General features: G+C 37.8%; 1 protein-coding gene across 9 annotated transcripts in view; it reads right to left on the bottom strand.

The window, feature by feature from the left end:
* LOC128985614 (FERM domain-containing protein 8) overlaps window positions 1-21,117 on the bottom strand; it is a 140,494-nt gene that overhangs the window by 107,773 nt on the left and 11,604 nt on the right. For 6 of the 9 annotated variants that reach the window (XR_008490053.1, XM_054405314.1, XM_054405345.1 and 3 more), the window contains exons 2-3: window positions 19,253-19,477; window positions 3,821-4,032 (exon numbers count right to left, since the gene is read on the bottom strand). Coding sequence is in view for 8 of the 9 variants with exons in the window: in XM_054405314.1 (XP_054261289.1) it covers window positions 3,821-4,032; window positions 19,253-19,380 (340 nt within the window). In the remaining variant the exon portion in view is untranslated. Of the gene's footprint in view, window positions 1-1,036; window positions 1,150-3,820; window positions 4,033-19,252; window positions 19,478-21,117 lie in introns of those variants that run through there. The other 3 variants (XM_054405323.1, XM_054405305.1, XM_054405364.1) reach the window with 2 other exon arrangements.

Genomic DNA, 21,117 nt, shown 5'->3' with positions numbered 1-21,117 from the left:
TAATTAAACTGGTACCTCTGGATAAATAGTCTTTCTTTTGACTTCGTTTTCTTTGCACTGTTGCGGCTTTTGTCAGTCTCAGTCAGTAGACCACTGGCTCTGGCTAGTGGCAGTACGGCAATTGCTCTGCTGTGTCGTCTTTGTTCTTAAACGTCGTGACCAAACTTAATTTTTAATTCTAATTTTAACATTTTAATTCCTCTGTAATAATATATATAAGAGTGTTTCTTTGAAAATAAATTATTTTTTTTTTTTGCCTGACCCGATCTTGGCCCGAACAAATCTCTGGCCCGACCCGGTCTCTCGGGCCTTCCGCTGGCCCGACCCGACCCAAAAAAAAATCGGGGACCCGCAGACCCCTAATAATAATTTTGTAATATTTTCAGACTCACAATCAGCCATAGCAGCCATAGACAAAATTAATCAAAACTGTGATGTAGATGGCATCGCAATGGACATTGTGTATGAGCTTTCCAATTCAGGAAAAAATATCCTTATACACTGGTCTCCTGGCCACTGTGGCATCATGGGCAATGAAACCGCTGATAAATTAGCAAAGGAAGCTACTACCCATGGTACCGTAATAGACAATTTGATAGTACCCATGGACGATTTCAAGAGCTACCTAAATACATTCTACCACAGTCAACATAACAAGTTATTTATTACCTCTGAAAAGGGTAACTGGTATAAGGGAATTGTAGATACAGTTCCCAAATGCACATGGTTCCGAAATTCAAGATTAAAAAGAAAGGACATTATCACGATGTGTTGACTACGTTTGGGACATGCAAATGTGAATAAATCTCTATTCCTCATGAATCAGTAGAACACCTGATTATTGAATGCCCAGCCCATGAATCAGCCAGGAATAGATGTTTTAAATCAAAACAGAAAATAATACAGAAATGTAACAGCTCCAACTATCTGAAAGAAATTCTCAGAAATAACGACTCCACAGTATATCAAGAAATCATAGATTTCTTCATACACATAAAGAGAACAATTTAAACAGAAAACAAAACCAAACACTCACATAATTCACTCCAATCCTTGGGTTCTTCATCCATGGGCCTCCTTTTCGGGATAGAAATGCTTGACAGCCCTCAAGCGAGAAGACTCCAACCCAACCCCTCTCCCAACTATCCCATCATGGCCTTAGAATCCTACAAAATCCCATCTATTATCTTGACACAACAAAAAAGAACAATAACCAAAATGAAATTTCCTACCAAACTAAAACAATATCCTCAACAATTCCAAGTCAATCCTAACAAAAACTGACTAAATCCTAATGAAAACCACAGAATCGTCAAATAAATTAGTGCACAACGAGGCTGCATATAATATAAGCCTGCTTTCGAGCAAATAAGATAAAAAATAAAAATAAAATATATCTATGGTTCTTACCGTCAAGGCAAACAGGGTAATATTCCACTACGGCCGTTTCGGAGATGACTCCATCGTCAGGTGCGTAGTGGTACACTAAACTATAGTCTTGTCACATTTTACACAAACTTTCTTCATTTGCATTGCGTCAGGGGTTAAATAAATAATACACATATATGTACAGGACGGACACACAAAAACATTTAGAGCGCGTGCACAGCTTGAAAACTGACGACCGACTGTTCAATCCTGGTCACTGCAGGAGTTACGTGGATGACTGGAACAGCTGATAACACGGTGTGCCAACCTTATCTACTCAAATTATTTATTTCCTGTTTGATTTCTATTATTCTCTCAAAAATTGGATTGGCTGCTGAATTTGTTTGGGAGTTAATTACTAAGTTGGGTTCTTTAGCTGTACTGCTGTAGATATGAAAATGTTTGATGCAATTAAGTTTGTGACTTTTATTGCCAAAATGTAGTACGGTATTTCTAAACTGTTTATGTCGGAATAATCATGGCAATACTGTTGAATGTGTTCGGCATAGTTTGAAGTAGGGTTGGGTACCACTACGCACCTGACGATGGAGTCATCTCCGAAACGGCCGTAGTGGAATATTACCCCTGATTGCGTTGACGGTAAGAACCATAGATATTATTATTATATTTTCACGCAATCTGCCACACACAAGAATATTATCAATAGTACCACTACAACCCAAGCTACACCATATAGACAATTTTGTAGTTTTGAATTCTAATACAATTTATTTTTTGTAAGTAAAAACAATATCATTTTTGTTGTTTTTGCCTCCTGATCACAATATATAAATTATTACTAGAGGTTAAAATACCTTATAATCCGTCAGAGTGATCAAAAAGTCACCGATGAAAGGCGACCGGTTTCAACCCATTAAAGGGGTCATCCTCAGACGTTGAATGGACACATAATTACTCCGAAGAGGTTGCCATAAAGTCGATAAATACGAAACGAAGAACAGTTAAAACACTTAAACACATTTTTACAAAAACACGTGTGGCCACAAATTGACTGCGCGGCGGACGGTATGTGCACATTGAGTTACAAGTCCAGACTGTCGTCACTGCCGTTTTGTCCATCTGTCATCCCCCTCCCCTTCTTCCAGCTCTTATCAGGTCCTTTCCGTGTTATCATTCTTTCAATGCCGACTGCTGTTTCATATAATAAATTGCTTTCAAAAGAGGCTTTTTCGTTCAAAATGTGTTGGGGATTTTTCTTGCCAGCTTTGTAGATCTCAAATTCTTCTATTACGTTTGTGTTTGCCTTTAGTTCTATGAATTTGTAAAATTTCTAAATTATTTTCTATTGATGTATATGAATGGTTGTTTGTTATTAGGTGCTGGGCAAAAGCAGAATTATTTTTCTGGGTGGATTTCTTCGGAAGGTGTTCTTTGAAACGGGCTTTGAAAGAGCGTGCAGTTTGACCTATATAAAAACTAGGACAGGTGTCACAATTAATTTTGTAAACACCGGATAGCTCAGTTTTGTCAGAAGAGGGTTTTCTTTTTTCTTTTAGGATGGATGACAATTTGTTAGAGGCCCTAAAAGATAGCTTAACATTGTTTCTGTAACATTGTATCCTGTCAACAATGGTTATTAGGTTTAAGCGATGAGAGTAATTATGATATTTAATAGGTAAAATCACAAACATTTCATTAACTTTTGAACCGCAATTATAACAGTAATTTGTTGACACTAATTTGTATAAAATTCATAAAAGAAAATTTTTATTTAAAACAGGATTTTTGTTTTATTCAATTTTCTGTTTTTTTATGGGTTTTGATTGAAATTTTTACAGCAATAATGGATTGCACCATGTTGTTAAGAATTATAAGGACCATCACATAATAATTTCAATCAAGACCGGTTTTTTTTTAAATCAGATTTTCTCTAGTTTTATGGTTTTTTTATGGGAAAAGAACATTAAGGTATAATAACTTTTAAATCGTAATTTTTACAGGAATGGGAATTCTATCATTTTGTTCAGAATTTAAAGGACTACAACACACTAAACTTTTATCAATATATTCAAAATCGTTCATGTCATTTTTGAGAAAATTGTAGTTTTTCGTTCTTTTATGTTTTTTTATAGGAAAATCAAAAATCAAAATGAAAAAAAAAACCTGGAGATACTATAGACTAGTACCTACATACCAAATTTCAATAAAATCGGACTACAGGTGTGGTTTTAAGCTTAGTACACACACACGGACAGACATTACTTTCAGAACCACTTTTTCGGGTTCAGGGGGACCAAAAACGGATATACCGTAGGTATCTACTCAAATTTAAAACTCAAAAATTTTGAAGAAAACAATACTTTCTCCATATGCTATGTATTCCGTATGTAGAGAAAGTAAAAAAGCTAATAGAACTACTCTCAAAACTCACGTTGGATTGATGAATCATTTTGAGCTTCCTGATTTTTCTCCTTCTCCCATTGTGCATTGATAGCGTTATCTTCATGTTCTTTACCAAATTTACCACAGTTATCAAGAGATTGTTTATAAGCCTCAGGAGAGATAGTTTTGCTGTTTTCAACTCCTGAGCCAGACTTCACTATGTCTGGTCTGTTGAATTCTCCATCTATTGACTTGTAGTCACTGGAATATACAAAATAAAATATTAAAAAACACAACTGGTGAATCACAATTTTTTACTGAAGATTTAGTGATTAGAAGGTTAGTTGACATTCAAAGGATGACAAATTTCTTGTGCAGTTCTTAAAAGCACTCTTTGGTGATCATGAAAACAAGGATCCCACAGTTGAAGTACTCCATGTTATTACTTTTAGTTATTAAATAAAACACCAATTCAATGTTAGTACATTTTTATATACTTTTAATTGAACATGATAATACAAAATTAATGTTACTAGTTTGGAGTACGATTTCAGAAAAAGGATCCTCTCTACGCATAGAGACATCCCCACTACTTAGGACAACCAACTGATAAAACAAAATTATTATAATAATATAAACTTAAACTAATAACACTTCCCCTTTTTAGTAAAAAGAAACAAACAGAACTAAGTTTTGATTAAGTTTTAAATTTAAAAACTTCATTTGGAATATTAAAAGTTCAATTTTTGTTAGATTCAGTACAAAGAAATAAAGTCAATTGCTAACAAATTAATACTTTAGGCCTAATACTTTTCATTGAAATGGCGACCATACAAAGTAGGAATTTTAAGCCAAGTATAAATGAAGATGAGTGTAGGATGAGTGGCGCGATCTTGTAGTCTTGTTAGTGACCAAGGTCGACATATTCTTTAGAAACAGCTGTTAATTAATAGCCATACAGCTAATGGAAATTAAGGGGCCTACAGTTTATAGTGGAATCCGAACTACTTTTAGCGAATTTCTCTATAGGGAATAAGCGATTACTGTAGACCTACACCCGTAACTGTAGGTAAGACCTGGACTCGGGACCGATTTACTTTTTCGTTTTGAGGTCCCTAGAGGCCAAAAACACCATCCGTTCAAATTCATATATATATATAAATATATATATATATATAAATACATATACATATAAATATATTTATATGTGTGTCCGTTAGCGCGATAACTCAAGCAAAAATCATCTGATTTTGATGAAATTTGGTACAAACGTGTAGACCTACGTTTATTCGAACGTGTTCACGAACCAGCATGATCGTACTATGGGAACAGGGGTTTATGGGGGTTTTTATGGGGTAAAAATTGGTTTTTCCCATTTTTGACCCTAAAAACTTAAAATTTAGCATTTTCTTTCAAAACTATTTTGTAGAGCTTAAAAAAACAAATAATTTGGTATATTGAAGAGTCGTTATGCGCCTAATAGTTACGGAGAAAATTCCAAAAAAACTGTAAATTTAAAATTCCCATGTTATTCTTATGGAGAATAAGTAAACTGTTTGTAGTTTGCTTGCTTATGAACATATTTTGATCAAATTTGGAAAATGCATACATTTAGTACTAAACTATTAACATTTTACAATAAAAAAACACCCCTTTTTACCCTCCCTGTTGCAGCAAACCCAAGTACTTATTAAACTAATGTTATTTAAATAGGGAATAAATGTGATATTTTTAAGGAGACATTTTAGTGTAAACCCAATCAGGCAAATGGAAATTCACTTGGTCTGCAGTTTTGCTGCGGCGGGGGTATTTTGCCTTGGTATCAACATCAACAAATTGGTCTAATTATCAGAAAAGTACTACGGATGGACTTAGTACTCACTAGTGCATATGTTAATCCACATAAGGGGTATTGCATCCACAGTGCATGCCTATAAATATCCACAATTCATGACCTCCTAGTAGCTGGATTACAGGACGTCCCCATTGTCCCATTCTACACACTCAGGACTACCAACTTATAAAACAAAATTATAATAATAATATAAAATTATAACACTTTCCCATTTTAGTTAAAAGAAACAAACAGTACTAAGTTTTGATTGATTAAGTTTTAAATTTAAATCTTCATTTGGAATATTACAAGTTTAGAGGAAAGAACCTCGTATAAATAGGAGACTTAATTTATATCAGGAGAAATGCCTGAAATAAAGGTCTAAAGATTTCCACTAGATATGGTAATTTTAATTTAACATACTTTTTGAAGGTAAATAACAATCAATTGTTCAGTGCAAATAAATTGAACCACTATTTGTTGGAAAGCCTAAAAATATACAAGACTCTCCCGATTGTAACACCCCCCTCCACCGCACCATGCCGTACGCTTCCGAATCATACCGGCGCATCAGCATAGCCTACAGTATCTGTTCGCGGCAAATTGTTATCTCTATCACTGTGACTGTTAACACGTTCGCTGCTACGGACGTTCCAGAACGTCAAACGGGCCACGGCGCCAGGAGCTAGGAACGTTCCGGAACGTCGCTGTTCATTGATGTTTAATGTTACCATGGATCAGCCAGCTCGTCACGAGCGTCCTATATTTCTTTGCAGCTCGTGGGGACGTACTTTTCTGACAATAAAAAAGACAGGTAGTTTCCCAAATTCACCACCAGGGTCGTTTAGAACAGGGCTTTGTTCCCCCTCTTTCCTACTAGATAGCGACACTACTTTACCGACTGCAACCTGGGTAGTGCTGCTATCTATCAGAATCACTTAGTACTCCAAAGCCAGTTTTATTGCAGAACATTGCCATCCAGTACAACTACTGTTGTTTTTACTGTAATTCAGTGTATCGGCAGCAATGTTTACCCAGCGACGAGCGTTAGTTCAGCTCCTGGCGCCGTCCCGGCATCTAGCGGTCAGCAGCAAACGTGTTAAAACGTATCGTTTGTAGGTTGAATTTAAATTAAATATAATTAAACTGTCGTAACCTAACCAAATTAACCAAACTTGCTGATAATGAAATACCCCCGCCGCAGCAAACCTGCAGACTAAGCGAATTTCCATTTGACTGATTGGATTTACACTGAAATGTCTACTTAAAAATATAACATTTATTCTTGATAAATAGAATTAGTTTAACAAGTACTTAGGTTTGCTGCATCAGGGAGGGTAAAACTGTTTTTTTTGTAAAATGTGAATAGTTAGTAAGAAATAAAAACATTTTCCAAATTTGATCAAAATATGTTCACAAACAAGCAAACTACAACAGTTTACTTATTCTCCATAAGAATAACATGGGAATTTTAAATTTACAATTTTTTGGAATTTTCTCCGTAACCATTAGGCGCATAATAACGCTTCAATATACTAAATTATTTGTTTTTTTAAGCTCTACAAAATGGTTTGGAAAGAAATTGCTAAATTTTATGTTTTTTGGGTCAAAAATGGGAAAAACCTATTTTTACCCCATAAAACCCCCCGTAAACCCCCGTTCCCATGGTCCGATCATGCTGGATCGCGAACTCGTTCGAATAAACGTACGTTTACACGTTTGTACCAAATTTCATCAAAATCGGATCATTTTTGCTCGAGTTATCGTGCCACTCTAACCACCTACCCCCAGGCTTCACTAAGAAACGCACAAGCTCTAGCTGCAAGATGCAGGGTTAAGACAATGCCTTTTATTTATATTTATTATTCATTAAATATAAATAAATCCATCCACTGACTATATAAAACATTTTATATGTATACTGGGTGATTCAGCAAACTCAATTAGGTTGTTACTATAAAATACCCCTGCCGCAGCAAACCTGCAGACTAAGCGAATGTCAACTTGTCTGATTAAATTTTTACTAAAATATTTCCATAAATAAGACATATTTATTCCCTATTTAAATAACATTAGATTTAACGAGTGCTTAGGTTTGTTGCTACGGGGAAGGTAAAAAGTGTTTTTTGACCATACGTCAATAGTATAGGATGAAAAAAATAAATTTGCCAAATTTTACCAATATATCCTATACTCTAATACGAGCAATGTTTGCTTGTATGTATGTATGTATGCTTGCTTGCACAAAGATCTCGAAAACGGTTCCGACGATTTTCTTCAAATGTTGTAAATAGTTTAATTCTGGCCTAAAAACGAGTTTACTGCAGTTAGAACTGCCAACAAAAATCTAATTACGTAGAAAAATGAAACTGAAAATCACATTTTTTTAACATTAGTCTTATGGGTTGCTAGGTAACCTTGTTGGCTGAATTAAATAACAAGGAAAAAGTAAACAAAAGACTTGAAGTTGTAGCATGTGTTCATAATAAGCCAACTACCCACAGTATACTAGCAAATTACAAATACAGTACAAAAGGAAAAACATCATTTAGCAAAGATTATACTGAAGATTACTCGATACATTGTAGTCAAGGGTAGCAGTGAGAAGTCTGGGATCTGTTTATGACGATTAGATAAGGGTATGGGCAATCCTAAAATGCTATGGGAAGGGAGGGAAACAGGTCCGTGACGTAGGAAGTGGTGAAGGAAGTAGTCAAGGCGAGTAGTCCGGAGCGTGGGAACTGTTCATGACGATTAGATAAGGGTATGGGCAATCCTAAAATGCTATGGGAAGGGAGGGAAACAGGTCCGTGACGAAGGAAGGTGTTAAGGAAGTAGTCAAGGCGAGCTGTTCGGAGTGTGGGAACTGTTTATGATGATTGGATAAGGGTATGGGCAATCCTAAAATGCTATGGGAAGGGAGGGAAACAGGTCCGTGACGTAGGAAGTGATGAAGGAAGTAGTAAAGGCGAGCAGTCCGGAGTGTGGGGACTGTTTATTACGATAAGATCAGGGTATCTGCAATCCTAAAATGCTATGGGAAGGGAGGAAAACAGGTCCGCGACGTAGGAAGTGGTGAAGGAAGTAGTCAAGGCGAGTAGTCCGGAGTGTGGGAACTGTTTATGACGATTGGATTAAGGTATCTGCAATCCTAAAATGCTATGGGAAGGAAGGAAAACAGGTTCGTGACGAAGGAAGGTGTTAAGGAAGTAGTCAAGGCGAGCTGTTCGGAGTGTGGGAACTGTTTATGATGATTGGATAAGGGTATGGGCAATCCTAAAATGCTATGGGAAGGGAGGGAAACAGGTCCGTGACGTAGGAAGTGATGAAGGAAGTAGTAAAGGCGAGCAGTCCGGAGTGTGGGGACTGTTTATTACGATAAGATCAGGGTATCTGCAATCCTAAAATGCTATGGGAAGGGAGGAAAACAGGTCCGCGACGTAGGAAGTGGTGAAGGAAGTAGTCAAGGCGAGTAGTCCGGAGTGTGGGAACTGTTTATGACGATTGGATTAAGGTATCTGCAATCCTAAAATGCTATGGGAAGGAAGGAAAACAGGTCCGCGACGTAGGAAGGTGTTAAGGAAGTAGTCAAGGCGAGCTGTCCGGAGTGTGGGAACTGTTTATGACGATTAGATAAAGGTATGGGCAATCCTAAAATGCTATGGGAAGGGAGGGAAACAGGTCCGTGACGTAGGAAGTGGTGAAGGAAGTAGTCAAGGCGAGCTGTCCGGAGTGTGGGAACTGTTTATGACGATTAGATTAAGGTTTCTACAATCCTAAAATGCTATGGGAAGAGAGGAAAACAGGTCCGCGACGTAGGAAGTGGTGAAGGAAGTAGTCAAGGTGAGCTGTCTGGAGCGTGGGAACTGTTTATGATTGGATTAAGGTATTTGCAATCCAAAAATGCTATGGAAAGGGAGGAAAACAGGTCCGCGGCGTAGGAAGTGGTGAAGGCGAGTAGCCGGAGTGTTGGAACTGTTTATGATGATTAGATTAAAGTATTTGCAATCCAAAAATGCTATGGAAAGGGAGGAAAACAGGTCCGCGACGTAGGAAGTGGTGAAGGAAGTAGTCACAAGGCGAGTAGTCCGGAGTTTGGGAACTGTTTATGACGATTAGATTAAGGTTTCTACAATCCTAAATTGCTATGGGAAGGGAGGAAAACAGGTCCGCGACTTAGGAAGTGGTGAAGGATGTAGTCAAAGGCGAGCTGTCCGGAGTGTGGGAACTGTTTATGACGATTAGATTAAGGTATCTATAATCCTAAAATGCTATGGGAAGGGAGGAAAACAGGTCCGTGACGTAGGAAGTGGTGAAGGATGTAGTCAAAGGCGAGCTGTCCGGAGTGTGGGAACTGTTTATGACGATTAGATTAAGGTATCTATAATCCTAAAATGCTATGGGAAGGGAGGAAAACAGGTCCGCGACGTAGGAAGTGGCGAAGGAAGTAGTCAAGGCGAGCTGTCCGTAGTGTGGGAACTGTTTATGACGATTAGATTAAGGTATCTGCAATTCTGAAATGCTATGGGAAGGGAGGGAAACAGGTCAATGACGTAGGGAATGGTGTAGTACGTAGTAAAGACGAGCTGTCCGGAGTGTGGGAACTGTTAATAACGATTAGATTAAGGTATCTACAATCCTAAAGTGCTAAGGAAATGGAGGGAAACAGGTCCATGACGTAGGAAATGGTGTAGGACGTAGTAAAGGCGAGCCGTGTGGAGTTTGGGAATGGATCTATGTGTCTCCAATACAGTACTAAGACTGCTTTCAGAGTGGACTAATGATTTTCCCCGAGCAAAGCTCGGTCCCCAGGTACTCTATATATTAATAGGCAAGCATGTTTCTTTAAAACCTTTTTTCTCAGCTTGTGTGCATCGTGGGATAAATCTGTGCATACCGCTAGAAAGCAATTTTCCTGTAGGTGTGCAGAATCCCTTTATCCCTTTATAAATTTAAATAGGCTCAAAGATAAGCACAAAAAATGAGTTTGAAAATTTAAAAAAATAACATGGATTTTATGCGTTGCCATGCTGGTGATGAAATAACAACGAAATATAAACAGAAAATCAAAAACAAATGGAAGAAACTCCAATCACATGTTTTATTTACAGTGTGGGGTGAAAATAGAGAAGTGAGTACATTACATATTTTTGGTCGAGTTTCGACCACTGGACGACCTCTCGTATCTATAAATGTGGAGTGTTTTGTGTACAAGAAGAACAGAAAGGAATATTTATTTTTACAATATTATGAATCAATCATCAGCTGTTCTAATTAATTCTAAACAGGCTAAAGAAAACATATTAGGTGAAAGAACTGAACAATAAACAAGTAAACTACAACAGTATTCATTTTATCCATAAGAATAACGTGGGAATTTTAAATTACACAACTTTTGAATTTTCTCCGTGACCGTTAGGCATACAACAGCGCTTCAATAAACTAAATTATTTCTTTTTTTAAGCTCTACAAAACGGTTTTAAAAGAAATTGCAAAATTTTTTGTTTTTAGGGTTATAAATGAAAAAAACCCCATTTTTACCCCATAAAACCCCGTTCCCATGGCCCGATTATGCTGGATCTCGGACTTGTTTGAATAAACGTAGGTTTACACGTTTGTACCAAATTTCATCAAAATCGGATATGAATTTGAACGGATGGTGTTTTTGGCCTCAAGGGACCTCAAAACAAAAAATTACATCGGTCCAGGGTCCATGTCTTACCATGAGTACAACTACAGTAATAGCTTATTCCCTATATGGGAAATTCGCTAAAAAGATGCTGATTAAAATTCCACTTTTATTTTAATTGTTTTAAATTTTCATAAGCTATCTTCTCTTGTTTATAATTGAGAAAGCTGTGATTAAAAATTCAACTGGTAATCAGCTGTTAAACAACAATTTACATTTCAAATCATTATAAAGAACGTTGGTCAGCAGCACTCGCCCTTTGAAAGCAAATACTAGAAATGCATCAAAGGCTAGAGGGGGCGACCCTTAACTCTTTGCGGTCGAATGGCGAGTATAGGTCGCTGCCCGCCATTTTCCCGACCGCTCAAAATGGCGACCTACAGGTACTGAAAAACAAAAAAATAAAAAATAAAAAAAGTTTATCTTTGCGGTAGAATGGCGAGTATAGGTCGCCGGGCGCCATTTTCTAAAGAAACTAGGTTTTTACTAACAAATCTTCCCTCAGGTGTTAGAACATCAGCTCTAGGATCACACCTCAATTGTAAAAATTGGTTAACCGGTTAACCCATTCACTTATGATTTTTTTTACCCGCTGAAGTTGTAAATTCATAAATGCTAGACAAGAGTAAAAATATATATATTTAGTAAAAAGATAAAGTGAACAATAATAATTGAATGAATTAGTAAACAAATAAATATCATCTGTTAAATAAAGATTTATATACAGGTAAGTAGTTAGGCACTACAGTACCCCCTTGCCAGTGGTTGAGCTGTGTAGCTGAGCAAACACGAAAAAAAATCAACTCTGGAACCGTACTGGAAAATTAACTTGCCTCCCAGAGCGCGTAGTTAATGGTGTAGATCTCAGAATAGGTTTAGATGTCAAGGTACCTCGTTGTTGAATGTCAGAATGAGAAGAGTGAGGAGTAGAAGTTATGGTGTCTCTGGAAACGCTGGTATCATCATGATCGAGTTGTAAGGAATAGACTGGCTTAAGTCGGTCCATCGAAATGGTTACATCATTGCCTCGCATCCGAATAACTGCAGTCTTGTCAGATCTTCTAATGACGAGGTAAGGACCTGAGTAGGGGGGATCGAGTGCACCCTTAGAAATGTCGGTACGTACGAAAACATGAGTGCATGTGTTGAGATCCTTGAACACGAATGGCGTCCTACCTCCATGTCTTGTTCCATCAACTGGTCTTAAGTTGTTGAAATGTTGACGCAGATCTTTGGCAAAACTTTGTGGGTCAAGTTCATGGTTGGAATCGCTAAGTGTAAGGAACTCTCCAGGTAGGCGAAGTGGTTGACCATACAGGAGTTCAGCTGAAGAAGCTTGTAGATCATCACGCCATGCTGTCCGTATTCCCAAAAGTATGACGGGCAATACCTCAGTCCATCGTGCTGTTGCGTGGCATCTGATGGCTGCCTTCAGTTGACGGTGAAAACGTTCAACTAGTCCATTTGACGATGGGTGATAGGAAGTTGTTCTGAGACGAGTCGAACCTAACAAATCTCCTAGGTGTTTAAACAGGCTTGACTCAAATTGCCGACCTTGATCTGTTGTAATTCGTAGTGGTGTTCCGTATCTCGAAATCCAAGTGGTAAAAAGTGCTCGTGCTACTGTTTCTGCTTCTATGTTTTCGATTGGTACTGCTTCTGGCCACCTTGAGAAACGATCGACACAGGTCAAACAGTACCTGTAACCCTCGGAGACAGGTAGCGGACCAACAAGGTCAATGTGTATGTGCTCAAACCTGGAAGATGGAGGGGCGAACATACCTACAGGAGTCTAGTTGTGACGTGATATCTTGGACTTTTGGCATGCCATACAAGAACGGGCCCATCGAGCCAGTCAGAGTTCATTGAAGGCCAGACAAAACGTTGACTGACAAGTTTCAATGAAGCTTTAATACCTGGGTGAGAAAGATTATGTAAACTGTTAAAAACGGTTTGTCGAAATGACCTTGTGATGAAGGGACGAGGGATGGGAGTAGATATGTCACAGTAAAGCAAAACCTGTGTTCTGGTATTGGGACCTGTAGAAGTTTCAGGCTGGAATCAGACTGTATGTGACGTATTAACTCTTCATCTTTGCTCTGTGAGTCTGCTAATGCCTGATAGTCCAATGGAACGGTAATCGTCTCAATTCTGGAGAGGGTGTCAGCTACCACATTACCTTGTCCAGAGATGTGACGGATGTCTGTTGAGTACTGCCCAATGTATTCCAAGTGACGAAATTGGCGGGGAGAGCATTTGTCAGGTTTTTGATTAAATGCAAAAGTGAGTGGTTTGTGATCTGTGTAAATGGTAAACTGCCTACCTTCTAACATATGTTTAAAGTACTTTACCGATAAATATATTGCTGTCAACTCCCTGTCGTAGGCACTGTAATTTTGTTCAGCAGGGGTTAATTTTTTAGAGAAAAAGGCCAAAGGCTGCCAGTTATCACCTATCTTTTGCTGCAACGCACACCCCACAGTATGGGCGGAAGAATCGCAGAAAATGGCCAATTGAGCATCTGGTACAGGGTGAGACAGCATCACAGCTTTACTAAGGCTTTGCTTGCAAGCCTCAAATGCTTCATTACTTGCTGTGGTCCAGTTGACAGGGGAATTTCCCTTCACATTAGCCTTCAGTAGTTCGTTTAGTAAGCTTTGATGCTCCGCTGTGTTAGGCAAAAACCTTCGATAAAAATTGATCATACCAATAAACCTCCTTAGTTCCTTAACTGTTTTTGGTTTAGGATATGAGTTGATGACTTTAACCTTTTCAGGCAAAGGTTTGATACCTTCTCCAGACACTTCATACCCTAGAAAGCTAACGACTGATGTTCCTAGAACACACTTACTTGGGTTAATGAGAATCCCGGAAGTAGAAAAACGGTCAAAGAGCTGTTTTAAGTGTAATACGTGTTGTTCTTCTGACTCTGAAGCTACTAGGATATCGTCGATGTAAGCATAGCAGAAGTCTAAGCCCCTAAGCACGCCATCTATAAAGTGTTGAAACGTTTGAGCAGCATTGCATTGTCCAAATGACATGTAAGGGAATTCGAACAGGCCAAAAGGTGTAGTAATTGCTGTCCTTTGGACGTCCTCAGCAGCAACCGTGATCTGGTGATAAGCCTTAACAAGATCTAAGGTGGTGAATATTGTCTTACCATGAAGTTGGTGAGAGAAATCTTGAATATGGGGAACAGGGTACCGATCAGGGATAGTTCTAGCATTCAAAGCCCTGTAATCTCCACATGGCCTCCACTCATTGCCTTTTTTGGGAACCATGTGAAGGGGAGAAGACCAGCTACTAGAAGAGGGTCTAGCTATACCTAGTTGTACCATGGATTCAAATTCTTTTTTGGCGAGTTTAAACTTATCCGGTGCCAGGCGGCGGGGTTTACTGAACACCGGAGGTCCTGGTGTTGTCTCGATATGATGTTCTGTGTCATGTTTGGAAGTACAATCAGGTTTACCTGAAGGTCTTGTGAGGTTTGGGTATTCATGAAGTAATTGAGAGAAAACTGTTTGTTGACAAGACTTAATAGTTTTAACACTACTCACTAAATGAACTGAAGGAGTCTGACCTTTGGGAAAAAATGAAGTTGACTGGTCAACTAAACATTGACGTCGTACATCAACAAGCAGATCATAATGGTGTAGAAAGTCTACCCCTATTATTGGTTTGGATACATCAGCTACGATGAAACACCAAACAAATGAGCGGCGTAGACCAAAGTCCAAAGGCAAAGATACAAGACTATATGTTGTAATCTCAGTATTATTAGCTGCATATAGGGTATAGTTAGTCTTGGGTCTTTTTTTATCTAACATATTACGAGGGTAGACGCATACATCAGCTCCCGTGTCAACTAGAAATTGTTGTTTGGTTACCTTATTGGTGACAAATAGGCGACGGGAACATGTGAGGTCGGAGTCGCTTGTCGCCATTAGAGACTCCCTGGGTCGTTTCCCGATCTGCTTCCTTTGAATCTGCAAGGGTCGGTGCACTTTGTTGCTGCGTCGCCGAACCGCCAGTGATACCAACAGATGTCATGGCGATCAAATCGATTCTTGGAGCGTTGCCATGATTGTCTACGTGGATATGTGTCTGATGTCTTGTGGAAATTTGGACGTCTCATGTCTTCTTTGATTCCTGCTATTTCTTGTTGAAATTTGTCTGTTATTTCTCTAATATTTGATGTCAACGTGGTTGTAAAGCGTTCCATCATTTCTTCCATCGAGGGAGCTGATAAGGACGCCTCCGATACTTGATGGTGAGGACTGACTTCATGGACAGCATCCGCAAGCTCCGCCAGTGTATCGAGGTCTGCAGCCTTTTGTGTTACCAAGATGGCTTGTGTTGCTGAAGGAAGACGGCTAAGCCATTGAAACCTCAGTAGTGGATCAGGTATCATGGTTCCGGCTAGGGTACGCATGTGCCTCAGGAACTGTGATGGTGTCCGATCACCTAACTCTTCTCGTTCCAAAAGTTGTTTCGTCTTCTGTTCCTGGGTCAAGGTAAACCGTTTTATAAGTTCTTTTTTTAACTTGATGTACTTTTCTTCTGCTGGAGGGTTGGTGAGGATATCCCTCACTTCCGCTGCGTATTTCGCATCTAGGTTACCGCAGACGTAATAGAACTTAGTTTCGTCGACCGTGATCCCCGCTAGAGAAAACTGGGTTTCAATTTGAGCAAACCACAATTCTGGATCTGAGTGCCAGAAAGGAGGGATCTTGACTTGAATTCTGTCTACTGATTGTTCTCCGTTTGACATTTCGAATCACGTCGGGGTCACCAAATGAAGTTGTAAATTCACATATGCTAGACAAGAGTAAAAATATGTATATTTAGTAAAAAGATAAAGTGAACAATAATAATTGAATGAATTAGTAAACAAATAAATATCATCTGTTAAATAAAGATTTATATACAGGTAAGTAGTTAGGCACTACACCCGCCTAGGCCAAAACAATGAATTTTTTTGTGGCTAGTTTCTTTTTTTTTCTGACATAAATTTTTTCAGGCAACATTTACTATTTATATGCAAGATATTATTATTTTCTTATTCAAAATTAAATGCAGATTCAAAATATATAAGTATATATAAAAAAATACCTATAGTTTTTTTATTACTGGCATGTGAAGTGTGACGAGGCAGAGCTCACACCCCCATCGGCTGTAACTGTGCTTTCGCTAGGCACTACACACTTTGCATCTTCTTGAAGGTGTTTGTTTGATTTGGAGGAATAGGCCTAGGAAAATGTCCCCAATTTGCTGCCTGGAGCCTCAGAGGAGTTTCTATGTTGGATGACGTCCTTTTCGATTGTAGGGTGGCAGTGTTCGCGACTCAAACATTTGCTTGGTAAATCTCTCCTTAACCTCACTACTGAACCCCAGTTGTTTCTTGGTTAATTTTTTGAACACAACATAGGAGTTAAAGAGGCCAATGTCCATTATGTAAAAAAAAAATCTTTTTGTATCCTTTAGCTTACTTTATCATACTAGGAAACAACGCTAATTGATGATCCTCGCGGTCAATTCCACCTATTAAACAATTGTAGTAGATCACGTTCTGGCTTTGTTATCACTTCTGGGGTAACTCTGTCTTTCTTTCTAGTTGATCTTTTGTCAGCATTTTTGTAAAAGGTAGACAAAATGCAAACTTGCTTCTTCTCCTGCCACCTTACTGCTATCATATCGTAGCTCACTGAAGTCACTTTGTGTTTCTGAGGACTTAGAGGATTTAAAAATGTTTTGCAAAGATTCATTCATTGCAAAGTATGTAGAAAACCGTCATATTGCAGTTCAAAGTTTGTTGTCTATGCTACGAGAAGATATCTAATAGGATGGTGGGAGGGACCTAACAGACTGTTGAAACAACTTCTCAGGAAAGTACACCAGGAAGAAAAAGCTAACACAAAGAGAGTTAAAATTATAAAAGTTCTAAAACAAGTTGCATAATGACTGGACTTTTAGTATAATAATTTTTTTGAGTTTTTGATTGATGGATACATAAGACCATAGACAAATAGAATAAATATAGACTGTCAAAGGAAGGTTCCGGCGCCCACCACTAGGAGTGCCGTGTAGTTATGACGCACACCGCTGCAGGTGAGAAGCGCAGGAGCCGTATGCGACCATCAGGGACGCTTCACGCTGCAAACCTAGCGATGGACGCCAGAACTTATGCTAACCGCAGCACAGCTGACGGTCTATATTTATTCTATTTGTCTATGATAAGACTCAAAAGGTGGTAGAATGTTGCAAATGGACTGTGTCTAGATGATTATTTATATTAATTAATTCATCACATGTTTTTGTTTACATATTAGTGTTTTTCTTTTGAATTGATTGTTATAGTTGGTATTGAATGGTTATACCTGATTAAAATTGGAAGATATTTTGTTCTATTTTTTAAAAAATTTATTTAAAGTCTATTATTTCTTTTAGAAGAGTCAGTCTCGCGTTTTAACAATAAGTTTTATATTTTATAATGTCACTTTCATCTTTTCCGAACTCTTTTCCAAATTCATCAACAAATACCAAGTTATTTTGAAGACTCATTTTATAATACAACTAAGCTTTTCAATTGAATAATATAGTAAAACATGATAGCCTACCATAGCTCAATCTTTATCACGACGAAGTGAAACATAACATGATAGGCAAACTGATACAGACTGACACTAAATAAATTCTATTACTTATTTTATAAGATAACTAAACTTTTCAATAGAATAATAAAGCAAAACAAGACTGTAACACTGTGAAACCAATGAAGACGTCGTCAGCTGTTAAGTTGCAACATTGCAACTTCAGTTTTTTTGCCGATTGGACTGGACAAAGAGGACGAAAATATAACCAAAAGAAAGCCTGAAACTCATACAAGAAGCATATGCGACCTATTGGATTTCTGAGGAACTAACTCGGCACAAACAGGTTTTAATAGCGGACGGCGATTCGCCATCGCTTCACACAATTGCTAATGGGAGTGCGACGGTGGAACGCCGTGTTGTAAGCGAAGGGGTTAAGTAAAATGTTGTTTAGTGAAAAAGGGATGTTTAAGAGAAACCCCAGCTATTGAATAGCTACCTAAGTAATTTATAAATGTGAAGTGGAAAGTGAATAAGGACCTCTTGTCGGGAATTTTCGATTTTGAGTTACATTGGCCTATATGTATTTCAATTCCTTATTAAATTCTGAATTACTTGGTGCAAGTCCCATGCATCTACAATTTTTTTTTGTTAAAGTTATAGGAGTTTGAAATTTTTTTATGATAAAAGGATCATTTTGAGAAAAATTATTGTAAAATTTTTAAATAGGCCTACGCATAAACAGTTTTTTTCGTAGGATTTAAGAGACAATTTTGGTAGGTAGTAAACGAAAGCTTATCATGTCCTGTTTGGAGGCAATACCCATTTTTGTCTAAACTCAAGGTAGTTTTCATTTAAATAATTGTGTTATCGAAGCATTCCGTTAAAATCACATTTCAGAAAAGGGACCTTAAGTCGGCTCTATCTTATTTCTCCATAAGATAAGAAAAGGTAGGCCTACCTCTTGTTGGGACCGCAAAATTTGTAAGATATTTTGTCTTCGTAAACTGAACTTTGATGTAGTTCTCTAAATTTCCCCTAGAATGCAGGAAAATTCAGATTTTGACGAAGTTTATAGAGTGAAGATTAGAAATGGGAAATCGTTATGGCGAAATAACATTGAGGGACAAGAGGTGTACCTTTTCTCAGACCGTGCAGAGACTAACAAAATTATTTATTTTGACGTTTTACATCTTCAATTCGATATTTAAACAATATTGTCCTATTCTATGTTAGATGAGGTATAACAATTGATAAAAACTGAATTCCGATATTTTCAACCTTTTATTATATGGGCCGTACTGAAAATTTTGCATCGCCGACAAGAGGTCCCTTTTCACTTTCCACATCACAAATAGATAATTTTACCTGTATTGGTCAGGTGGTTGTGGGTAGCCCCTGCTTCTCTGGAATTCAACCGGAATTACGGTAATATAGTTATGGCCACTCTCTGGGTCTGTGCTGTCTCGTTGCTGGTCACTTGACGTCAATGCCATTGTTTAGTTCAACTCCGTTATTCAAAGCTGTTTACACATTCAAACTTAAATTTCAGCTATGACTTTTTCTCTCATTTTTCACCAAAAGGAAGAACAACTGAAAGTGCAGAACTTGGACTTAAAAAGTACTCCAACGGTTATAAGGCCTAATTGTTATGGCAATTTTTTTTCCATATTCAACTAACATTCTTAGCAATATTATTACAATTAGATTGTAATCAATTGAATTTGATTTTACAACAAATTATAACAGTATTAAAAACCTGAAAAAAGAATAGGAATAAAAAATTCCAACCTTAAAAATTGACAATTCCCTGGTCTTCAATACTACAGAGAAGAGGAGTCTGTATGTATGTATCTATGTATGTTTTAAGGTGTTTTTCCACTTAAGGAATTAGAGGACTAAGTACCTAACTTTAAACACTTCTAGGCAAAGCGGTCCAAACCCATATGTTGGATATAGTATTCAAACATTTTATTTCAATAATCTATGAAATCTACTGCTGTTAGGACTAAGCTGAGGCTACCTACTATTGAATTCACAAAGTTTAGCGGGGATTTGAGGGATTGGCTACATTTTTGGGCACAATTCAAAAGAATAGATGATGACGAGAATATTGACGATATTGATAAATATCGTGTGTGTTTGGATCTTGTGCAGGTTACTTTAGCTAATTCTAGGGCTCGTCAGCTGGTCAAAAGCTATCCTGCTACCGCTGAGAACTATTCAAAAGCTTTGCAAAGTCTTAAAAGTCGTTTTGGTAGAGATGACCTTCTCATAGAAGTGTATATTAGAGAACTTTTGAAGTTAGTGCTGAGTAATTTTAACAGTAAGGTAGAAGTTTCTTGCATTTACGATAAACTGGAAACCCATCTAAGAGCATTGGAGACATTAGGAGTAACAACTGACAAATGTTCTGCTATGTTATATCCTCTTATAGAGTCTTGTTTGCCCGAGGAACTGTTGAGAGCTTGGCAGCGTCACTCTGGCTATGAAGTTGATGCTGAACTTAAGGATAGACTTGATGGTTTGATGAAGTTTCTGCAAAAGGAGGTTGCTAACGAGGAAAGGATTACTCTAGCCGCATCTGGTTTTGAAAATAGTAAGCGACCTAACCTACAGCCTAAAGTAAGTAAATCTACTGTATTTCGACCTAAGCCTAGTTACACCAGACATACTGAAATGATGCCGACAGCTACTGGTTTAGTTAACCCAACGAAGTTAAATACTCAAGACGTAAAATGTATGTTTTGTGGTTCTAACCACTTAGCTGAGAACTGTAAAGACAGTAAATTGACAGTAGATGAGAAGGTGATAATCGTTGTAAAAAATGCTTGTTGTTTTACTTGCTTGAAGTATGGTCATAGGAGTGTGCAATGTAAAGTTAGAGTAAAATGTCCCATCTGTGGAAAGAGGCACACCGCTGTTATGTGTAAGGCATCTGCTGCAGAAGGAAGTTCATTGAGTGAACAACCAGTCAAAGAAAGTTCTCTAGCAAACAATGTTCACACAGAAGTGTTTTTACAAACTTTTTTAGTAAAAATTAGAAACCAAAATCAAGAGCGAACAGCACGTGCTTTAATAGATACGGGATCACAACGATCTTATATTTTGAAAAATACAGCAAAGGAATTTGGCTACGTTATAGTCAGAAAGGAGAAGCTAGCTCATGCTTTATTTGGTGGCACTAGTACTGAAACAATTGAACATGCGTGTTATAAGGTTAGACTAAGTGA

This window comes from Macrosteles quadrilineatus, unplaced genomic scaffold (genome assembly GCF_028750875.1).
Source record: "Macrosteles quadrilineatus isolate MER2022 unplaced genomic scaffold, UCM_ALF_1.0 Scaffold_1__1_contigs__length_201487025, whole genome shotgun sequence".
NCBI lineage: Eukaryota > Metazoa > Arthropoda > Insecta > Hemiptera > Cicadellidae > Macrosteles > Macrosteles quadrilineatus.
This window is presented reverse-complemented; position numbering and strand designations above follow the sequence as displayed.